Raw genomic sequence first — 19302 nt, 5'->3', positions numbered from 1 at the left:
CTGCTGCTGATGATGATGATGATGATGGTGGTGATGATGATGCGCCGGGATGCAGCGCGCATGCGCACAGGAGCGCGAGGAGGAGGAGGCCGAGCCGAGAGAGGAGCAAGAGGAGTCACTCTGTACAACACCCGAATCTCAGAAAACAACACAAACAGCGAGAACAAAGCTCGTGAAAACAACACAAACAACGACCATGACCAAAACAATAATAACTCATTAAAAAAAACAACAACAACAATAATACGGAGTGACAAATATAAATCTTCACCATCAGTTTCTCCTCTGCCTGTTTACCGTATGAACAAACTTGTAACAACAGTCTTTACTTTGTAAGCTTTGGTTTTACTTCAATTAGTTACTTCAATTAGCTCAGATTAATCAAACATAAAAACATCAGAAATCCTTATATGTTTAAGTGACAAACAAAAAATGGAATAATATTTATTTGTTTAATTTACACATTCATTAATGGATTATTTTGTGTATGTCTACAGTTTGTGATTTTCTTATTGTTTCGATCAAAATCCTTGTTTGAAAGTTAAAAGTCCAATTTTTTTTAGGACAGTGACAACATTACAACTTATATATATATTTTAATAATATGAATTGTTTATAGGCTACACAAACCCACTATCATAATCAATAAATACGTGGTAAAAGTAGTTCCCTATCTTCATATTGTAATGTCATGTTCATGTCATGATGAGGAGACAAAATGTAGGAGAAGGGACAGGAAATGTACAGGAATACCAACACAAGCAGCAAAAGAAAGTCAGTACCAAGACTGCCTTTTTAATCCAATAAATTATGATTATTTTGTGGTTTTCATGAAATCCATCAGAGTGAGACATCTTCCCACGGACTTCCGGTACAGCCTTGGCTGGAAGGCCTGTAAGCCCCGCCCTATGTGATGTCACGCATGTAGTTAGGTAATAAACAGGAAGTGTGCTTTTATGTCCATGTAGCAGCTTCGCCATGAAACAGAAGGATGGAGCGGCCAGAAGAAAAGACAAAACATCCAGGCTCTACAATCATCTGCAGGCACTAAACAACCAGCACGCAAAAACTACACAAAACAAATCAAACATTATGTCATTGAATGAATTGAAATTTGTTCTTATAGATTTCATAGTCAGTTTTCTCACAAGCATAGAACAAGTGTTCTGTCAATTCATTATTGTTACATAAAGGCTTAATGTGGATCTGATGAGAGGGATATACTCATTTATGGTTTTGAAATGGAATTCCTGAGGTTTGGGAATAAGGGGAAACTTGGTGGAGAAGTCAGGACTGGAGAAGTCCTCCTCTTCTATGAGAGACGGAGAACATTCTGAAAGAGCGGAAACCAGATTAAAACTGAAAGTGAATTATCAGCAGTAACGTGAACGTCAGGAGAGCAGAGTGTGCGTTAGCAGTGTCACTGTTTAAGTCTGAGGAATAAAGATGGCTGTCACTCGGCTCCTTAAAGGAATACTCCAGAGATTTGGGGCCCACGCCCTATCCCTATCATTTACAAAGGGAGATAAGCTCATAAATACCTTTTTTGTGTCTGTGCGTCCAGTGACTGGCTCCCAGCTGTTAGCATCGTAGTTAGCTTAGCTCAACTGCTGGAGGTGAAGAGGAGACAGAGCCGGACTTATGAAAGTGGACAAAATCCTCCTTCCAGTGGTCCAGGGGACGGTGTATTAGCACGTGAAGTAACTCAGAATGGTTATAAAACATTTTAAAAGGCGTGTTTTCTTTTCAATCCGTTAAAATAACGTTTTGATACACACAGATCTGCACAAGCACAGTGCACCGCGGAAGAATATACCGGAGCACAGCGGCTGAGTCTATGGCTTCTACTGAATGATCACTGGTAACCAACAGCCTTTTTGACACAGGAAGGCTGTGTTGCTGCCAGACATTGCGGCACAGGTTTTCAGAAGTGGTACGAAAATCTCCACCTTCACCAGCTCCAGTGTGCACAGCGCCACCTATCATTCTAGATACTCTGAAGATGAAAATGCAGTTTGTATAGTTCTTTAATCATTTGAGGCAAGTAATGCAGCCGGAACCTTGAAATGAGGAAGCATGTAAATCCAGTTTAATTTTCAAATCTAACATCTCAAGTTGAATTTTGCTAAGTATTTGGTGGGACATCTTTTGAAAATTAATGTCATTTTCTTTTTTATTTAAAGCTATAGTGCGTAACTTCGGTTGCCCTCTAGTGGAATTCTGCGCTCATACAACAATAACATCGGCGCTTCCACATGACGTGCGCCCAGGTGTCCCCAGTGTCCCCGGTGTCCCCCTCCCCCTCTCCCCCCAGCCGCTGCCACGGAGATTCGCGTTTCCACCGCGCGAATCACCGTTGGAAACGGTTTTTATTCTGTGTGAATAAGGACAGCTGGTGAAAAAAAGATGTACTCTTCCGAAGAGGTAATAACTGTTTTCTTTTTTTGCCACAGAAATGCAAATAGCTGATTACAAACGGGAGACAAGGTGCCTGCTAATTTGTAACTGACAGGTTAGTGGATGCTACCCATACTCAGCACTGGAATGACAATATTCTTAGACAGCCTTTGCGAATGTGTGATTATTACCGTGTGACTGTATGTTAGCAGGTTGCTAACATTACAACATAATGTTCATAGCACCATTTAGAAAAAAATAATAAAGTACTTATATAATTATAAACCAAATCACTTACTTATCCAACAGCAGCAGGGCAAGATCTGTGTCTGCCCTCAGCCCAATTTCTGCTTTCAATGTTCTCCACCGAGGAAAAGCCACGCCAATACAAATCCTCATTTGCCTTCTCCGTCGGCCACTTTCCTTCTTCGCCAGCAATCCTTCTGCCGACCGTCCAGGCTTTTTTTTTTTGGCGGTAGGATCCACTTCAGGACTCTTTCTCGGCCATTTCTTTGGATTATCCGCCATGTCGCTTCCTCGGTCTGCCTAGCTCTGCCTGTTGCTATGAGACGCTCCCGTCCTCACCCTCCCTTCTTGTTGTGACATAAAATGTGTAATTTCCTGCGCACCAGCGCGGGAATGGCTCCGGTTGACAAGCAAAGCAAGAATTATATATATTGAAAAATCCTGCGAGATGTTAGAGGAGCCGATCGGCTTAATCTGCATTTTGTCATCTCCACTAGTAGTGGCTTGGCTAAAACGGACATTCATAGACATTTAAAGTTATGCACTATAGCTTTAAGTCACAGTCCAAGTAGTTTGGAAGAAGAAAATGAAAAAAATTGTTTTGATGAGTGATTATTGATTTTATTTGAGTGAAAAAATACAGTTTTATTCTGAGAATGAAAATAAATTTATGTTTATAAATTTCAAAATGAGTATTGGTCCATATAGTCTTCTGCAGTAGGACAGTTCAGTGGACCGACTTCATCCCATCCCTCCGCCGCACTCAGCTCGCCGTCCGCTGGTCTGCCCCCTGCTGGCCTGCAGAGACATGACGACACACAGGAGTGACGGAGAGTCTGGCTCCACCCAGAGCTGCAGAGCATCAGAGAGGTGAACAGTACCTTAAAGTACAGCCACAGCGCCCCCTGCAGCAGAAGGAGAGACAGCGGCACCACCACCCATCTGACGATCACAGCTGTCGGATCTGAACACAGAGAGAAATCAGCCGTCTGAGGACTGCTGGCAGTGAGACCATCAAGAGTCCATCCCTCTCAGCCCCCTCTTGGTCTGGATCAGGTCTCGTTAGCAGTTTAGAGACCGAACCCCTCCAGACATGTCTGTCCCTTCTGTCTTCCTCCAGCTCTTCTAGTTGGACTCAGAGTCTCTCTCAAACCAAACCAGAGTTAGAATCTATCCAGAGAGTCCTGGACCGACCCTGGGCCGTCCTCCCAGTCCGTCCTGCCTGCTAAACCTCTAAAGGGGGGACACCAGGGGACATCCTGACCAGATGGACTGATCGGTAAACACAGAGCTTTGCTTTCCAGATCAGCTCCTCCAGGTAAACAGTCCAGTGACGGGGTTACTGAAGCCGTCTGTCTGAATCTGTGGACCATCTCTCCATTTCTCCTCCATCAGTCCTGAAGAGGACCCAGAGATGATCTGATCATATGTTCGTCTTTCCATTGTAGACGTTTCCTGAACATTTCAGGATAATGAGTCTAGAACTTTTTCAAGTTGCTAACAGACAGAAAAACAAATCCGACTGAACAAATATCCTGGGCCTTGGTTGAAACAAAGTGAGTAGGGTCATTCTCACATTTTGGTCTGATCAGTTCTTCTCATCGTCGTACCGTTTCAGAGTCTCGGGCTGATTTCAAGAGAGCAGGCAAAACATATGTTGCATATTGTGTGTGGATTTACAAGACAACAGCTCTCAGAGTCACTTTAAAAACATCCCTGATCGATATGTTGACAAAAAACCAAAATTGACCCTTTGTGGAAACGCTCAGGACCCCAAATCAGCAGGAGAAGCCCTGCCACTGGTCCTCGACACCATAGTCTTCAAAACCTTGTTGTAATAAATGTGAAATTTTTCTGATCCAAAAATGAAAAGACGAAACATTTTCACTTGAACTGTCATGTAAACAGCGCCTCGGCTTCTTCTTACCGGACACAGACAGAGACAGCATGCGGCTCTCTGAGGTGAAGTTGTGTCCAAAAACATAGAGGTGGTAAACACAGCTGTAGTTTCCCCGGTGGGCGGGCTCTGCGGCAGGAAACAGGAAGTGTGCAGAGTGATTGACAGCCGGCTGGGTGGAGTTGTAGGAGGTGTTGGAGGAGGTGAAGGTGAGCTGGAAGGAGCCTCCTGGGTACTGTGGCTGGATGGAGCAGCCGATGGTGAAGGTGGAGCCCCAGATCACCTGGAGCCCCTGCTGCTGGGCCTCAGAGACCCCGAGGATGGAGGAGGAGGAGGACACGGAGATGACGGGATGGAGCAGCAGGTCTGAAAAGCACACACACACACACACACACACACACACACACACACACACACACACACACACACACACACACACACACAGAGCAGAGAGAGAGAGAGTTCTGCAGAATCAGTTCTGAAAGCGCCAAGTGAGGGACATGAGAAAAACAGACGAGCTTACCTGAGCAGGTGAGATTATTGTTGAAGGGAACTTCAATCAGGTTTGCACACTTAACCAGATCAGATCCAGACTGAAAGCAGTCATCACTGATTACCATGGTCAGTGTGAAGTTGATCAAATGTGTCCATTTAGCAGACACAGCAGAACCACAGTCCAGATGTGAACAAAAAAAAGCTGCTTTCTCCACAGACCAATCAGGATCATATGTTGGTCTCCAAACTCCAGAGCTTCTGATCTGCAGAGAACCTGCACAGCGACTGTTTTCTCCCTCCAACCTGATTTCAGGAAACCCTGAAGAGAGAGAAGAGTGAGAGGATGAAGTGAGTGTGAAGAGAAGACAAGGTAAAGCTGCAGCTCCTCTCTACCTGAGCAGGTGAGTCCAGCAGCTTTACCAGGTGAGCAGCTGCTTCTAGCTGAGCCTGAGCTTCTACAGTCCAGCAGAGCAGACTCATGGCCTCCACACAGGAACTCTGGGCTCCACCTGGGAGTCTGCACGTCTCCATAGAGCACCCCCTGCAGGACTGAAGGAGCCCCACAGTCCAGCTCCCGACACACCACCTCTGCATCCTGCTGGTCCAGGTCTGCTTCACATACTGAGGACCAGGTCTGGTCAGACGGGTTAGTCTTCACCTGCAGTCTGCCTGAACAACGACTGGATCCATTCAGCAGCCGCACCGAGTCTGGACACAGGACAGGAGGTCAACCAGAGGAAACAGGAGAAACTCTGGAGAAAAAAAATCTAAATTCAGCAGAAATAGTACAAACTATGGAAGACACAGGATAAACTCTGAGCAAATGACAGACACTCTGAAAAAACACAAAAAACTCCGTCAAACCCCTAAAGTTGTGGTGTTTTTATCCCCAGAACTTAGTGGATTTGAGGTATTTTTTTAACACAATGACTTTGTTGGAGTAATAACTGGAGAACAGAAGCAGAGTAACATGGATCTGCTGTGAACCGGTTGGAAATTTTTTTGAATGAATATAAGCAAGGCATACCTGAGCAGGTGAGTTTCAGTGTGAAAGGTGAGGTGGATGATTTCACACAGTTCCACAGATCAGATCGAGATTGCACACATTCTGAGTCAATGCTCCACATAGATTGAAGAGACACGGAAGTTGATTGTATAGAAACAGGAGAGCCACAGTTCAGATGTTCACAGAAGAGAGCTGCTGTCTTCAGGCTGAAGAGAAGCGGCGCCACAAGTTTCAGTTCGCCAAGATATCTCAGCTCCAGAGTACCTGCACAGCGACTGGCTCCTCCCACCAGCCTGAACTCATCGCCCCCTGAACTCAGACCAGAGAGACAAGCGTGAGAGATTGAGGTGACTTTGAATGGAAGTGAAAGCTGCAGCTCCTCTTCTACCTGAGCAGGTGAGTCCAGCAGCTTTACCAGGTGAGCAGCTGCTTCTAGCTGAGCCTGAGCTTCTACAGTCCAGCAGAGCAGACTCAAGGCCTCCACACTGGAACTCTGGGCTCCACCTGGTAGTCTGCACGTCTCCATAGAGCGCCCCCTGCAGGACTGAAGGAGCCCCACAGCCCAGCTCCCGACACACCACCTCTGCGTCCTGCTGGTCCAGGTCTGCTTCACACACTGAGGACCAGGTCTGGTCAGTCGGGTTAGTCTTCACCTGCAGTCTGCCTGAACAACGACTAGATCCATTCAGCAGCTGCACCGAGTCTGGACACAGGACAGGAGGTCAACCAGAGGAGACAGGAGAAACTCAGTTAAACTCCTGCAGTTGTGTTATTTTATCCTCAGGTCTTTGCGAATTTTAGGTTTTTTTGTGATAACAAGTTTTGCTGGAGACCAATGAGCTGATCTCTGCTTTGAGTGACAAACTGAGGGAGCAGAGAAGCAGAACAAAATAAATTGAAAGTTAAAGATAGTTACGTTCTATGAATCCTGGATGACTTTCACAAGATTTTGCTGAAAGCACTAAATGTTTCCTTTGCGCATGTGCATTTTGATACCAACAACACCACTTGTGACCGCTGGGTGACCTTAGAAATGTAGTATGTTCTGGTGTCATCCTAGGTTCGCTTCCTACATAATTTTCTGGCATGATCACGAGGTTTCTGAGTGACAAAGCACTCTGGCGGTCATCTGGGATAGAGCCATAGTTCTATTCCATGGTTTCCATGGTTTATTGCAGGCGAGTCTGTGCAACAGAGAAAGTCATATCTGAGCTGGCCAGAAGGGGGCCACCAAGCAGCAGCATATTACACTTGTTTAAGGACTCTCAAGAGTATCAACCGAATCAGAGAGAGTGGTGGAAAGGCATAAAGGAAGCCCTCTGGCCAGGGGTGCACTAGCGTGTCCTGGTCCAGAGGGCTGGTGGGTGCGCCTTCAGGGACAACCAAAATGGACAGTGAGTCGACTCTGCCGAAGCAAAGAGACTGACCCTTGCCCTGCCGAAAGACCCCAGATTGTGTGTACCACCTCCGGGTGGAGGCACCACTCTCCTGGCAGAGGACTCCAAGGGGAAAAAGAGTCCGCCAACGGGTTCAGGCAGATACATGACCCAAAGGCCAGCCTGTGGGTTGCAGCCCACCTGAGAAGTTGCTAGGAGGCCTACAACAACCAGAGGGACCTGGTGCTGCCCTGGGGGTTGACGTGGGAGATGACCGGAGTGTTGTAGTAAATGCCTTCTCCTCAGGTATGGCCAAGAAATGCTTAAGGCCCAAGTGTAATGCTTGCAGCTCCAGCATACTGATATGATCTGTGCTACCCCACCTTGACCACTGTCCCCGAGGTGCCCTGTGTCACTCGATGGCACCCCATCTCGAGAGACTGACAGCCATGCTGACAGTGTCTTGGCAGGCTGGGGACACACCCAATGGGACAACATTGACAGGAAGTCCTGTCCCTCCATGAGCCAGCACCAGGAGGTGCTTCTGCAACACTCTGAGCGTCCAACAACAGTGCCCCTCTGCATCCATACAGAATCCATTAGACCACCTATTCAGAAGCGCAATGACGGCATGCCCAAGGATGTCAATCTCTGTCCTTCCAGCCCCGAGGGGCCCCAGAGGGTTGTTGACAGGACCCACAGGTCAGGGTCGCCTGAATGATGAGCAGGCAGGGGTGTGAAGGACCACAACCAGTCTTTGTAGAGTTCGCTGGGGAGTACAGCTCCCAATAGGATGAAAAACAAGGTGATGGGCGGGAATGTGGAACAACAACATGCTGCTGCCCCAGAAAATCCCCTGAGAGAGGAACAGCAAACATGGAGGAGGGCAGCCTACACCGCTAAGGAAGACCGTCATCGGAGCACACCAAGACAGTTGTGACACACATGGCAGTATGTATCAAGTCATGTACTGCCTCACTTGTGGAGCTTCAAGCTGCTGACAAGTACCGCAATTCTGACACCATTGAGGCCCAACCATTCTCATCATCCTGGAGAAGGGCACCACCAGTAAAGCAATGGTGAGAGCCTACCATACTGCTCAATGTGCCACTTTTTATGTGCGATAAGTTGAGGGAAGAGGGACGAACGCTACCTACACCGTAGATAAAAGACCACAGGGCCAGTAAAGTTTGGCTGAAGCTATGTCCGGGACAGGGAATGGCCGCTCGGCGGCTCCCTCTTCCTCCTGCCCTCCTGCTAGAGACGTCACGCACCGGAAGCAGGGATTGCAAACATGGCATTCACCATCCATGGTCCGAGCTGACACCAACAATGTCGTTCAGTAGACAGGATTGGTGTGAATAAAGTGGGGGACGGGTGCAAATGCGACCTTCACCAGCGAGACTACAGACCGGCAACAATCTTGCCGTTAATGGCGTTGGCACCAATAAGTCTGGTGAAGGGCACAACACGGCCTTCACCAGTCACTGGTTCCAAGCTGACACTAACAGTATGGCTCAGTAGGTTCAGACAAGGTCAGTGCAAATGCAGAGGGAAGGGGCCACAGATGCTGCCTCGTCAGCAGATGCAAGACCACCGGGCTAGTAGCTTGGCTGCAGCAATGTGCATGAGAGGAAACTGCTGCACGGTGGCGCCCTCTCCTGGACAAAGTACAAATGCCGCCTACCAGAAGCAGGGGTGCAAAAATGGCCTTCACTGGACACGGCCAAGCTGACACTTACGGCGTCGCTCGGCAAATCAAAGAGAAGATTGGTGCGATAAGCTGAGACAAGGGGGTCACAGACGCCACTTACACAGCAGACGCAAGACCAGAAGGCTCCTAAGTTCTCGCTGGGGTCTTGCTCAGGAGAGGGAAGGGTCATACGGTGGCTCCCTCGTCCTCCTGCCTTCTTGCTAGAGATGCCCCATACAAGAAGCGGGGGGGCGCGAATGCTATCTTCACTAGTCACGGGCTCCAAGCTGACCCTAGAATTATTGCTCAATAGATCGACAGATAAGGTCAGTGCTATAAGTTGAGGGAAGGGGGTGCAGACGCCACCTACACGACAGACGCACCACTATAGTGGCAACAGGGTTTAACTGAAGTTATGTTCAGGAGAGCCAGATGACTGCATGGCATCTCCTCTTTCACCCTGCCCTCTCGCTAGAGGCGCCATGCGCCGGGAACAGGAAGCACGACTGAAGCCTTTACCGGTCACAGGCCAATATGGCACTAACTGTGGCTACAAACTAATGCTAACTGCATCACTAACAGACAGGATCAGTGTCAATAAGCCAGAAGAAAGGAGTGTCTACACGACCTTCATCAACAGCAGCAACGTTACCATCAACCGTGTGCATAACAATCATGGTTGGCCTCAATAAGCTGGGGAAGACCAAGGCAGTCTCTACCAGCGAAGGCCAAAGTTAACACAAATCATGTTGCCAATGGTCGGGTTCAGTACCAGTAAGATTGGAGAAGCGCGCACGAATGGTGCCTCCACCAGCAGCAGCTAAAGCTAACACTAGTCATGTCGCTAAACAGCCAGGCACAAGCAGGCTTACTGGTGACTACCAATACTGTAAACTGGGAGAAAAAAGATACAAACTGTGCCTCTGCCAGCAGCGGCCAAGCTAACACTAGCCATGTTGCTAACCAGCCAAACTAGGTACCTATAAGCCTGGAGGAGAGTGCATGAATGGCGTCTCCACTGGCCACAGCCAAGCTTACACCCACCATGTGGTTAACAGCCATGGCGGGGCTCAATAGGCCGGTGGAAATAGCCTTACAAGCAACGGCTAAGCTAACACTAGCTGTGTTGCTAACAGATAGGACTGTCAGACACTCCAGGCATGAGGCGCATGACTGGCACCTCCTCCACAGCAGCTAAGCTAACATGCCATACACAAGTAAGCCCCAGTGCCTGAGCAATACTCGGGGGAGGAGAGTAAGGCCGCTGTCCAGCCGACACTTGAGCAAAGAGAAGAGATTCAACAACTTTACTATCAGCCTAAGGTTAAGAATGCATCTGTTGACCGGAGGAGATGCCACAGTTGTGCCAACCCACCTTAGAACGAGGGTGAAAAAAGGGGGGTAACTGCCATTGCAGCCTTTGGAGGGTGAACTTTGCTGCTCCAACCAACATGGTCGCAAGGCTACCAGCGATGCCGTATAGGCTAGTACCATAATCTCCAAGTTTTACTGAACTGTAGGCGAGAAAAGACAGAAGCTGAAACTGGGATGACACCGGAACTAAATACTTTTTGAGTAATACCCGGGGGTCACAAGTGACGTTGGTATACTCAAACATACTCAAACTGCTCAAATGGGACTATTCAGTGCTTTCAGCACCGCCTTCTGGCGGGCGGGGGGGGATGAAATAGAACTGCTGTAAACCAGGTAGAACATATTTTTTTAAGTGTCGGCAAAGCATACCTGAGCAGGTGAGGTTCAGGGTGAATTCGGAGCGGGACGATTCCACACAGTTCCACAGATTAGACACAGATTGAGCACAATCTGAGGAGATACTCCACATAGATTGAAATGACATAGAAGTTGATTTTATAGAAACAAGAGAGCCACAGTTCAGATGTTCACAGACAAGAGCTGCTGTCTTCAGGGTGACATGGTTCTCCACAGGTTTCTGTTTGCCAAGATATCTCAGCTCCAGACTTCCTGCACAGTGACTGGCTCCTCCCACCAACCTGAACTCATCGCCCCCTGAACCCAGAGCAGAGAGAGAAGAGTGAGAGGATGGAGTGAGTGTGAAGAGAAGGAAGTGAAAGCTCCTCTTTTACCTGAGCAGGTGAGTCCAGCAGCTTTACCAGGTGAGCAGCTGCTTCTAGCTGAGCCTGAGCTTCTACAGTCCAGCAGAGCAGACTCATGGCCTCCACACTGGAACTCTGGGCTCCACCTGGGAGTCTGCACGTCTCCATAGAGCGCCCCCTGCAGGACTGAAGGAGCCCCACAGCCCAGCTCCCGACACACCACCTCTGCGTCCTGCTGGTCCAGGTCTTCTTCACACACTGAGGACCAGGTCTGGTCAGACGGGTTAGTCTTCACCTGCAGTCTGCCTGAACAACGACTAGATCCATTCAGCAGCCGCACCGAGTCTGGACACAGGACAGGAGGTCAACCAGAGGAGACAGGAGAAACTCAGTTTAACTCCAGCAGTTATGTTATTTTTATCCTCAGATCTTTGTGAATTTTAGATATTTTTATAACAAGTTTTGTTGGAGACCAATGAGCTGATCTCTGGTTTAAGAAACAAACTGAAGGAGCATAGCAGCAAAATAAAATGAATCTGCTGTAAACCAGGTAAATTTTTTCTTTAAATAACAGTAAAACACACCTGAGCAGGTGAGTTTGAGTGTGAAAGGTGAGCGACATGATTTCACACAGTTCCACAGGTCGGATCGAGGTTCAATACATTGTGAGTCGATGCTCCACATAGACTGATGCGATACATCAGTTGGTTGTATAGAAACAGGAGAGCCACAGTTCAGATGATCACAGACAAGAGCTGCTGTCTTCAGGCTGAAGAGACGCCGATCCACAGGTCTCTGGTCACCAAGATATTTCAACTCCAGAGTACCTGAACAGCGACTGGCTCCTCCCTTCAGAATGAACTGATCGACCCCTGAATCCAGAGCAGAGAGAGAAGAGTGAGAGGATGGAGTGAGTGTGAAGAGAAGACAAGGTAAAGCTGCAGCTCCTCTTTTACCTGAGCAGGTGAGTCCAGCAGCTTTACCAGGTGAGCAGCTGCTTCTAGCTGAGCCTGAGCTTCTACAGTTCAGCAGAGCAGACTCATGGCCTCCACACTGGAACTCTGGGCTCCACCTGGGAGACTGCACGTCTCCATAGAGCGCCCCCTGCAGGACTGAAGGAGCCCCACAGCCCAGCTCCCGACACACCACCTCTGCGTCCTGCTGGTCCAGGTCTGCTTCACACACTGAGGACCAGGTCTGGTCAGACGGGTTAGTCTTCACCTGCAGTCTGCCTGAACAACGACTGGATCCATTCAGCAGCCGCACCGAGTCTGGACACAGGACAGGAGGTCAACCATGGTTTTGTGTGAAGATACATTCAACATCTCCATCTCAGGCAGTAGAGATCCGTATTTTCAACTCATCTATCATTGTTTTGCCCCTCAACACATCACACACATCCACCGTGACTTGAGACCACTAGAGCTCACATCAGCACCAGGAAGTGCTTAGAACAGCTGGTCCTCACATATGAACTGAACCCTGTAGTTCTGAACACTATGGACTCTCTCTAGTTTGCTGTGAAAGCCCAGCAGCTCCCAGACTTCATCAGGATGCTCAGGAATCAGGGTTTGAAGGGTCTAGCTCTCACCAGGCCTCCAGAGGACTGATAGAGAGCCTCCTCACCACAGAAACCACTGTCTGGTACAGTAACGCCACACAGGGAGAGAGGAAGACTGTCCAAAGAGTCAAAACATCCACAGAGAGAATTAGTGGGACTGTTTTTGTGTGTCAAAGCTGTCAAATTATGAGTGCGAATGGCAAATCATCTTGACTCTTTAATGACTGATCAATTCAGATGTTTTGTTCAGAGCTTTTTGTCTGAACTCACCATGTTGAGAACATGTGGTTAATGAAACCACGTCAGTCTTCAAGATTCAATACATGTTATTCATCCCCAAGGGGGAAACTGGGTTCAGAGCTGTTCTGCCAACACAGCTGACAGTCTTACCTGAACACTTGAGATTAATGAAAGAGGAAGCATCGGAGGGTGTGAAGCAATCCTTCCAATCTGACGTAGACTGGAAGCACTGAGGTCTGATGCTCCACGCTGATCTTCTTGATGGCTCAACTCTTCCTTTCATGGAAACAGCAGAGCCGCAGTCCAGACGTACACAGAATGAAGCAGCTGACTTCAGGTTCCAGTAATCGTCCTCCACCGGTCTCCATTCTCCGAGGTGTTTCAGCTCCACTCCGCCTGAACAGCCAGAGCTTCCTCCCACCAGCCTGAACTCATCATCAGGATCTGAGCACAGAGCACAAAGTCAGCAGGAACAAAGATTCATCACTGTCTTCATCTTTCAGGACTTTCTTTACCAGCTGGATGGTTTCTGTCTTCCAGATGGACTCCTGTGAGAAAAAATAGAGAGAGTTCAGTTTTCATCAGGTTTGAATGATTCTCAGTTGTTCTGATCATGCAGCTTCAACATTCCAATGGAACAAGTTTGATCTGAAGATGTGCAGAAGAGCTATTGACCACAGCAGTGCTGTGCATGTGCAGCCATCAACCACCGATGAACATCTGCAATCTGTCACTGTGAACTGGTAAATTCCCAGAAGAAACGAGAACAGCTGGAAGACGCAGTCATAGTGTTCATTGATCTGAAACAAGAATTTGACACAATAAATCCTGAACTATTAATCAATAAACTGTAGTTATGGCATCAGGCTTCAAATTTTACAAAAACCTATTGAAGCAACAGTTTGTCAAAATGGGGTTTTCAGTCTTCGTGCTTGGACATTGTTTGGTGTCCACCAGGGGTCAGTATTGAGAACAAAGCTCTTTAGACATTAATAATTGTAAAATCTCTAAAATACCACAATTTCTCTTGTTTTCTGGCACAAATATTTTCTATCCAGGAGAGAATTTAGAGCAGCTCACAATGGAAATCAACTCAGAGCTGAAAAAATGACCGCTCTCGTGTTCAGCAGTCTCTATTTATTTTTGCTACTGTAAGATTCCCATGCTCAGTTGTTATCACTAATCTATTTTAATTGATGGGTAGAGGCATTCATGCAATTCATATCAATATTATAAGCTTAACCCATAAAATTGATCGACTACAATAATCCAAATATAATTACATTGTCTGAAACTTGGCTTGGTAAAAGAGATGCAGATTCGTATGTTAATCTTGCTAACTATACTTTGTACAGGGCAGACAGAGGTTCAAGGGGTGGTGGGGTTGCTACCTATGTCTCCTCTAAGATTAAGTCTGAAGTAATTACACCACAAGTGAAACCTGAGCTCTTTGAGGGGATTTTTATTCAGTCAAATTTTCACGTGAATAAACAATTGATTATTGGAAATATTTATAGACCACCTTCATCACCAATGTTAGAGTCTCTTAAAAACATCATTGCCATTGTTGCATCCCTTGATGATTCCAAAGAAATTGTTCTAATGGGTGATTTTAATTTAAACTGGTTGGATTCAAATACCTTTACTGCACGTAACCTATTTAATGATTTAAATCCAACCCAAATTATTGAAGATCCCACAAGAATCACAACAAAAAGTAAAGCTCTTATTGATGGTATTCTTGTGTCTCATCCCAAGAGAATCATTCAATCTGGTGTCCTCTCAGACTGCTTCAGTGACCACTGTATAATATTCTGTGTGTGGAAAATTTGTATTCCACGTTTACCCCCTAAATATATTAGATTACGGGGTAATAAATCTTTCAACAGTGAGTTATTCATAAATGATTTAAGCAGAGTAAATTGGAACAGACTTAATTCCTGATATTTCTATGGCTTGGGAGTATTTTACACAGAACTCCTGCAGGTCATAGATAAGCATGCCCCATGGTATTGAGAGCAAATATATTAAACTTGCTTCTCATGTTTTGGCCTCTCCATTGTCAGTACTCTTCAATATGACCTTCACTAATTCTGTAGTGCCTACAGCTTGGAAATCTACGAAGGTCATTCCTTTGCATAAAGGGGGTGATCCTCAAAATGTAAATAATTATAGACCTATTTATATTATCAACAGCATTGTAAAAATATTTGAGAAAAATTATCTTTAAGTAATTATCTGATTATCTCATAAGATATAATACATTGTCTCAATGCCAATCTGGGTTCAGGAAGAACTTCTCCAATATTTCTCCTCTTTTATCGTTTACAAATGATATAGTTCACGGTTTTGACAATAATATGTGTACTGGAGCAGTTTTCGTAGACCTTACGAAGGCATTTGACCTTGTTGATCATTACCTACTTTTGGATAAACGTCATGCAGTAGGCCTTTCTAGATCATCTTTACTATGGTTTAATTCGTATCTACATCACCGTCGCCAGTGTGTGTCCTTTAGAGGTAGCCAGTCGCATTTCATCAATATTAAGAAAGGCATTCCCCAAGGCGCCGCTCTTGGGCCTTTATTATTTTCCATTTTTATTAATGACTTGCCACTTTCATGTATTGACTGCAGCATTCATCTTTACACCGATGATACTATTATTTACTGCTCAAAAGAAAATATTCCTGATACTGATAGATCTTTACAATCTGATTTTAACTCTGTACAGCGGTGGCTTTCCCTTAATAAATTATTACTTAATTAAACAAAATCCTACTCAATGTTATTCCAGAGAAGACAATGGTCTATTTGGGGAACTAAACTCTCTTTGTATTTGTTTTTTTTTTACTTTTCTCCCTTGGAACCAACTAACACTGTTAAATATTTGGGTGTATGGTTGGAAAAACACTTCTCCTTTGAAACACATATACATACAACTACTAATAAACTTAGCTATAGTCTAAGAGCATTGTAGCAATCTGTGAGCTGTTTTAGTTATCAGGTAAGGACAAGAATAGCCAATCAGTTACTGCTACCTAGTCTTGACTATGCAGATGTTGTCTATTTCAATGCGACCTCCACCTCTTTACATTCTCTAGATGTGGCTTATAACAGAGTCTGTAGATTCATCCTCCGCTGCCCCTACAGGACACACCACTGTCTGTTATATGAGAAGCTGTCTTGGCTCTCGCCTTCTGCTAGAAGGTTTCTTCTAGAAGAAACTATCACTGGTTGCTGTTTATCTTTAAATGCATCTACTTTGACTATCCAGAATACTTGAAGCATTATCCTGTGCCGTATCACACTCTGTACAGCCTCCGACACACGGATCAGGTTTATTTTACAGTTCCTAGAACCAACACTGTTTACGGAAGATCTGCCTTAAGTGTGAAAGCTCCTTGAGACTGGAACAACCTTCCTACTCATATCAGATCAATAACTTCTCTATCAATGTTTCGACATGCCGTTTACAGTCATCTTCAAAACATCTGTAACTGCTACTAGTTTCTTCATGGATGGGTCGTTATTGGAGCGATGCCATACAAGTGCAGTCTGGGATGATGTACAAACAATGACTTGAAGGCTGGTTGAACATTGAGAGCAGGTCTGTGTGTGTGTGTGTGTGTGTGTGTGTGTGTGTGTGTAGTTTTGATGTTCTTGTTTTTGTATTACAAAAGACTTGTTGTTCTGACTTTGCATCTGTACTATTCATTTTCAGTTAATGTGGAGGTCCCCCTCGAAAACGAGATGGCTCATCTCAAGGGGCAATACCTCTGTTTAAAATGTAAAAAAAATCAATTAACAAATGAGAAACTATCACTAAATTTATGTTGTTTGGAAATAATCAGGGAAAAGGTGACTCTGAAATATGACAGAAGTAGAGAGGATTACAGAAATCAAGTTTTTGAGGGTGAAAATCGACCAGATCGGTTGGAAACCTGCCGTCAAACACGTTCAGTCCAAAGTATCCAGAAGTATTTCAGTCCTCAGCAAAGCAAAACCCGTCCTACAGCCATGCTCTGGACGTTCCATTATCAGGAGGTGCAGGTGAACCGGAGCCGAGTTCAGAAACAGGTTCTCTCAGCAGACAGGGCCAGACTGGGGTCAAAGTTCAAAGCAGAGCCGCAAAGTCCAGGAAGGCAGATGGACAGAAGGAAACGTGACAGAACTCACTGAAACAGAGGAGACGGACCGGGGAGAACCTGGACTGGGACAGACCAACCAGCTGGGACACGACTGGACAACAGGAGAGAAAGACGAGGCGAGGACGAAGACAGAAGGTGGAGGACATCAGACTAATGACACACCGAACCGGGGAGGGACGTGGACAGCAGGAGGATGGGAGACCGGCTGCAAACGTTAACACAGGCAACAGGAGGCGCTACAACACACACACAGGGGACAGGACATCCAGGACAGACAGGGGACAGGACATCCAGGACAGACAGGGGACAGGACAGGCAGGACAGACAGGGGACAGGACAGGCAGGACAGACAGGGGACAGGACAGGCAGGACAGACAGGGGACAGGACAGGCAGTGAACAAGACGTCCAGGAAAGACAAGGCAAAGGACATCCAGGACAGATAGGAGACAGGACGTCAAGCAGACAGGACATCCAGGACAGGCAGGGGACAGGACAGATAGGAGGCATGATGTCCAGGACAGATGGTGGACAAGATGTCCAGGGAAAACAAGGGACAGGACAGACAAGGCAGATAGGAGACAGGATGTCCCGGACAAACAGGAGACAGGACAAACAGCAGACAAGATCTCCAGGACGGAGAGGAGACTGGACATCCAGGACAGACAAGGGACAGAACGTCCAAGACAGACAGGAGACAGGACGTCCAGGACAGACAGGACTCTGACACATATACTGCTCACTAATACTGTTACACTTCAATTACTGCGCGGACGTTTGAAGACACACCGAGGAATCCTCACTCTGCTCAGATTCACACTGCAGACAAGAGAATTCACCACAGATCAGCTGAAGCACAGCGGCAGAAACAAAGAGGCAGCAGACAGAGGGGGACAGAGGGGGACATGAGAGGACGAGCAGCTCAGTGAGTGGAGGGAGGCTCCGGAACAAACTCAGTCAAGAACTGGAACAATGCCCCAGGTGTGTGTGTGTGTGTGTGTGTGTGTGGGTCGGTGTGTGTGTGCCAGGGAAGCAGCAGAGTCCTACCTGAGCTCCACAGCAGCAGCAGCAGCAGCTGCTTCATCTTCCAGGCCGTCCTCGTCTCTCTGAGTGTCTCATCCTCGTCAGCTGTCCCCAACATTTATCAGCCGTCAGGTGGAGCCGGAGGTGGAGCTTCACACCCACCCACGTCCTGTCACATGTTTTTTAGAGCGGCTGTGGATCAGTGGGGAGAGCAGTTGTCTGACAATCGGGATGTTGTTTGTTCGATTCCTGCCTCCCCCTGTCTGCATGTCGAAGTGTCCTTGGGCAAGACGCTGACCCCTGAATTGCCCCCGGTGGACGGATGGGGCGCCTTGCATGGCAGCTGCCTGTGAATGTGTGTGTGAATGGGTAGATGAGATAATGCAGCGTAAAGCGCTTCGGGCTCTGCTAATGCAGATGAAAAGCGCTACATAAGGGTAGACCATTCACCAGATGCTGAAGAGAGAGAGAGATTCAAATAAAGCAGTTTTCATACTTCACAATCAATTCAAATCAATCTTTACTTAAAAGGCGCTTTTCATATTATAAAAGCAGCACAAAGTGTGTTACAACATTAAAACATTAAAACAAAAATGAATATATAATGAAAAAAACAGCCACACCTTCACCAAAATTGCGTGTATACTGTACACACACACACACACACACACACACACACACACACACACACTCCCACTCTCGTCACTTACATTAGGGAGACATGGCACTGAGCATCATGGGAAACTCTACCAATGGAGCCGTCCACACCTGGAGAAGTCATGGACCAGGACTGCTGGGACACCTGAAAAGCGCTATATAAATAAATTTTATTTACCCCCCCCCCCACCCCCATGTGGAGGACCGTCCCTCAGGACACACTGGAGTTAAACAACTAAAAACTTTAAAATACAGCAAAAAGTTCATGTAAAATCAGTAAGATGAGATTAAGAAGTAAAAGTACATAATAAACTAAAATAAATAAATGATGGTGAAAATAATAATATAAAAGGTCAGTTAAAAGCCTGATTAAAAACTGTGTTTCTGACCTTCTTTTAAAAATCTGGACAGTCTCTGCGGTCCTGAGGTTCTCCGGCAGGCTGTTCCACAGGCGGGGGCCGTAGTGGCTGAAGGCCGCCTCACCGTGGG

The 19302-nt window shown here is 46.5% G+C and overlaps 1 protein-coding gene and 1 long non-coding RNA gene across 2 annotated transcripts; both read right to left on the bottom strand.

The window, feature by feature from the left end:
• Window positions 1-3365: 3365 nt before the first annotated feature.
• LOC115396190 (uncharacterized) lies at window positions 3366-4637 on the bottom strand. The gene is made up of 3 exons (XR_003932358.1): window positions 4571-4637; window positions 3525-3607; window positions 3366-3441 (listed from the first exon to the last, which is right to left on the bottom strand). It is a non-coding gene; the product is annotated as an uncharacterized LOC115396190 (long non-coding RNA).
• Window positions 4638-10616: 5979 nt separating this feature from the next.
• Window positions 10617-18238, bottom strand: LOC115397269 (scavenger receptor cysteine-rich domain-containing protein SCART1-like). Its single transcript, XM_030103499.1, has 7 exons — window positions 18181-18238; window positions 13502-13534; window positions 13302-13430; window positions 12142-12456; window positions 11314-11318; window positions 10854-11127; window positions 10617-10624 (listed from the first exon to the last, which is right to left on the bottom strand). Exons 1-7 carry the CDS (start codon window positions 18215-18217, stop codon window positions 10617-10619), a joined length of 801 nt encoding a protein of 266 aa, XP_029959359.1. The 5' UTR covers window positions 18218-18238.
• Between the last annotated feature and the right edge of the window lie 1064 nt (window positions 18239-19302).

Source organism: Salarias fasciatus, chromosome 11, assembly GCF_902148845.1.
Source record: "Salarias fasciatus chromosome 11, fSalaFa1.1, whole genome shotgun sequence".
Lineage (NCBI taxonomy): Eukaryota > Metazoa > Chordata > Actinopteri > Blenniiformes > Blenniidae > Salarias > Salarias fasciatus.
Note: the sequence above shows the minus strand (reverse complement) of the source record. Positions and strands in the feature narration are given on the sequence as shown.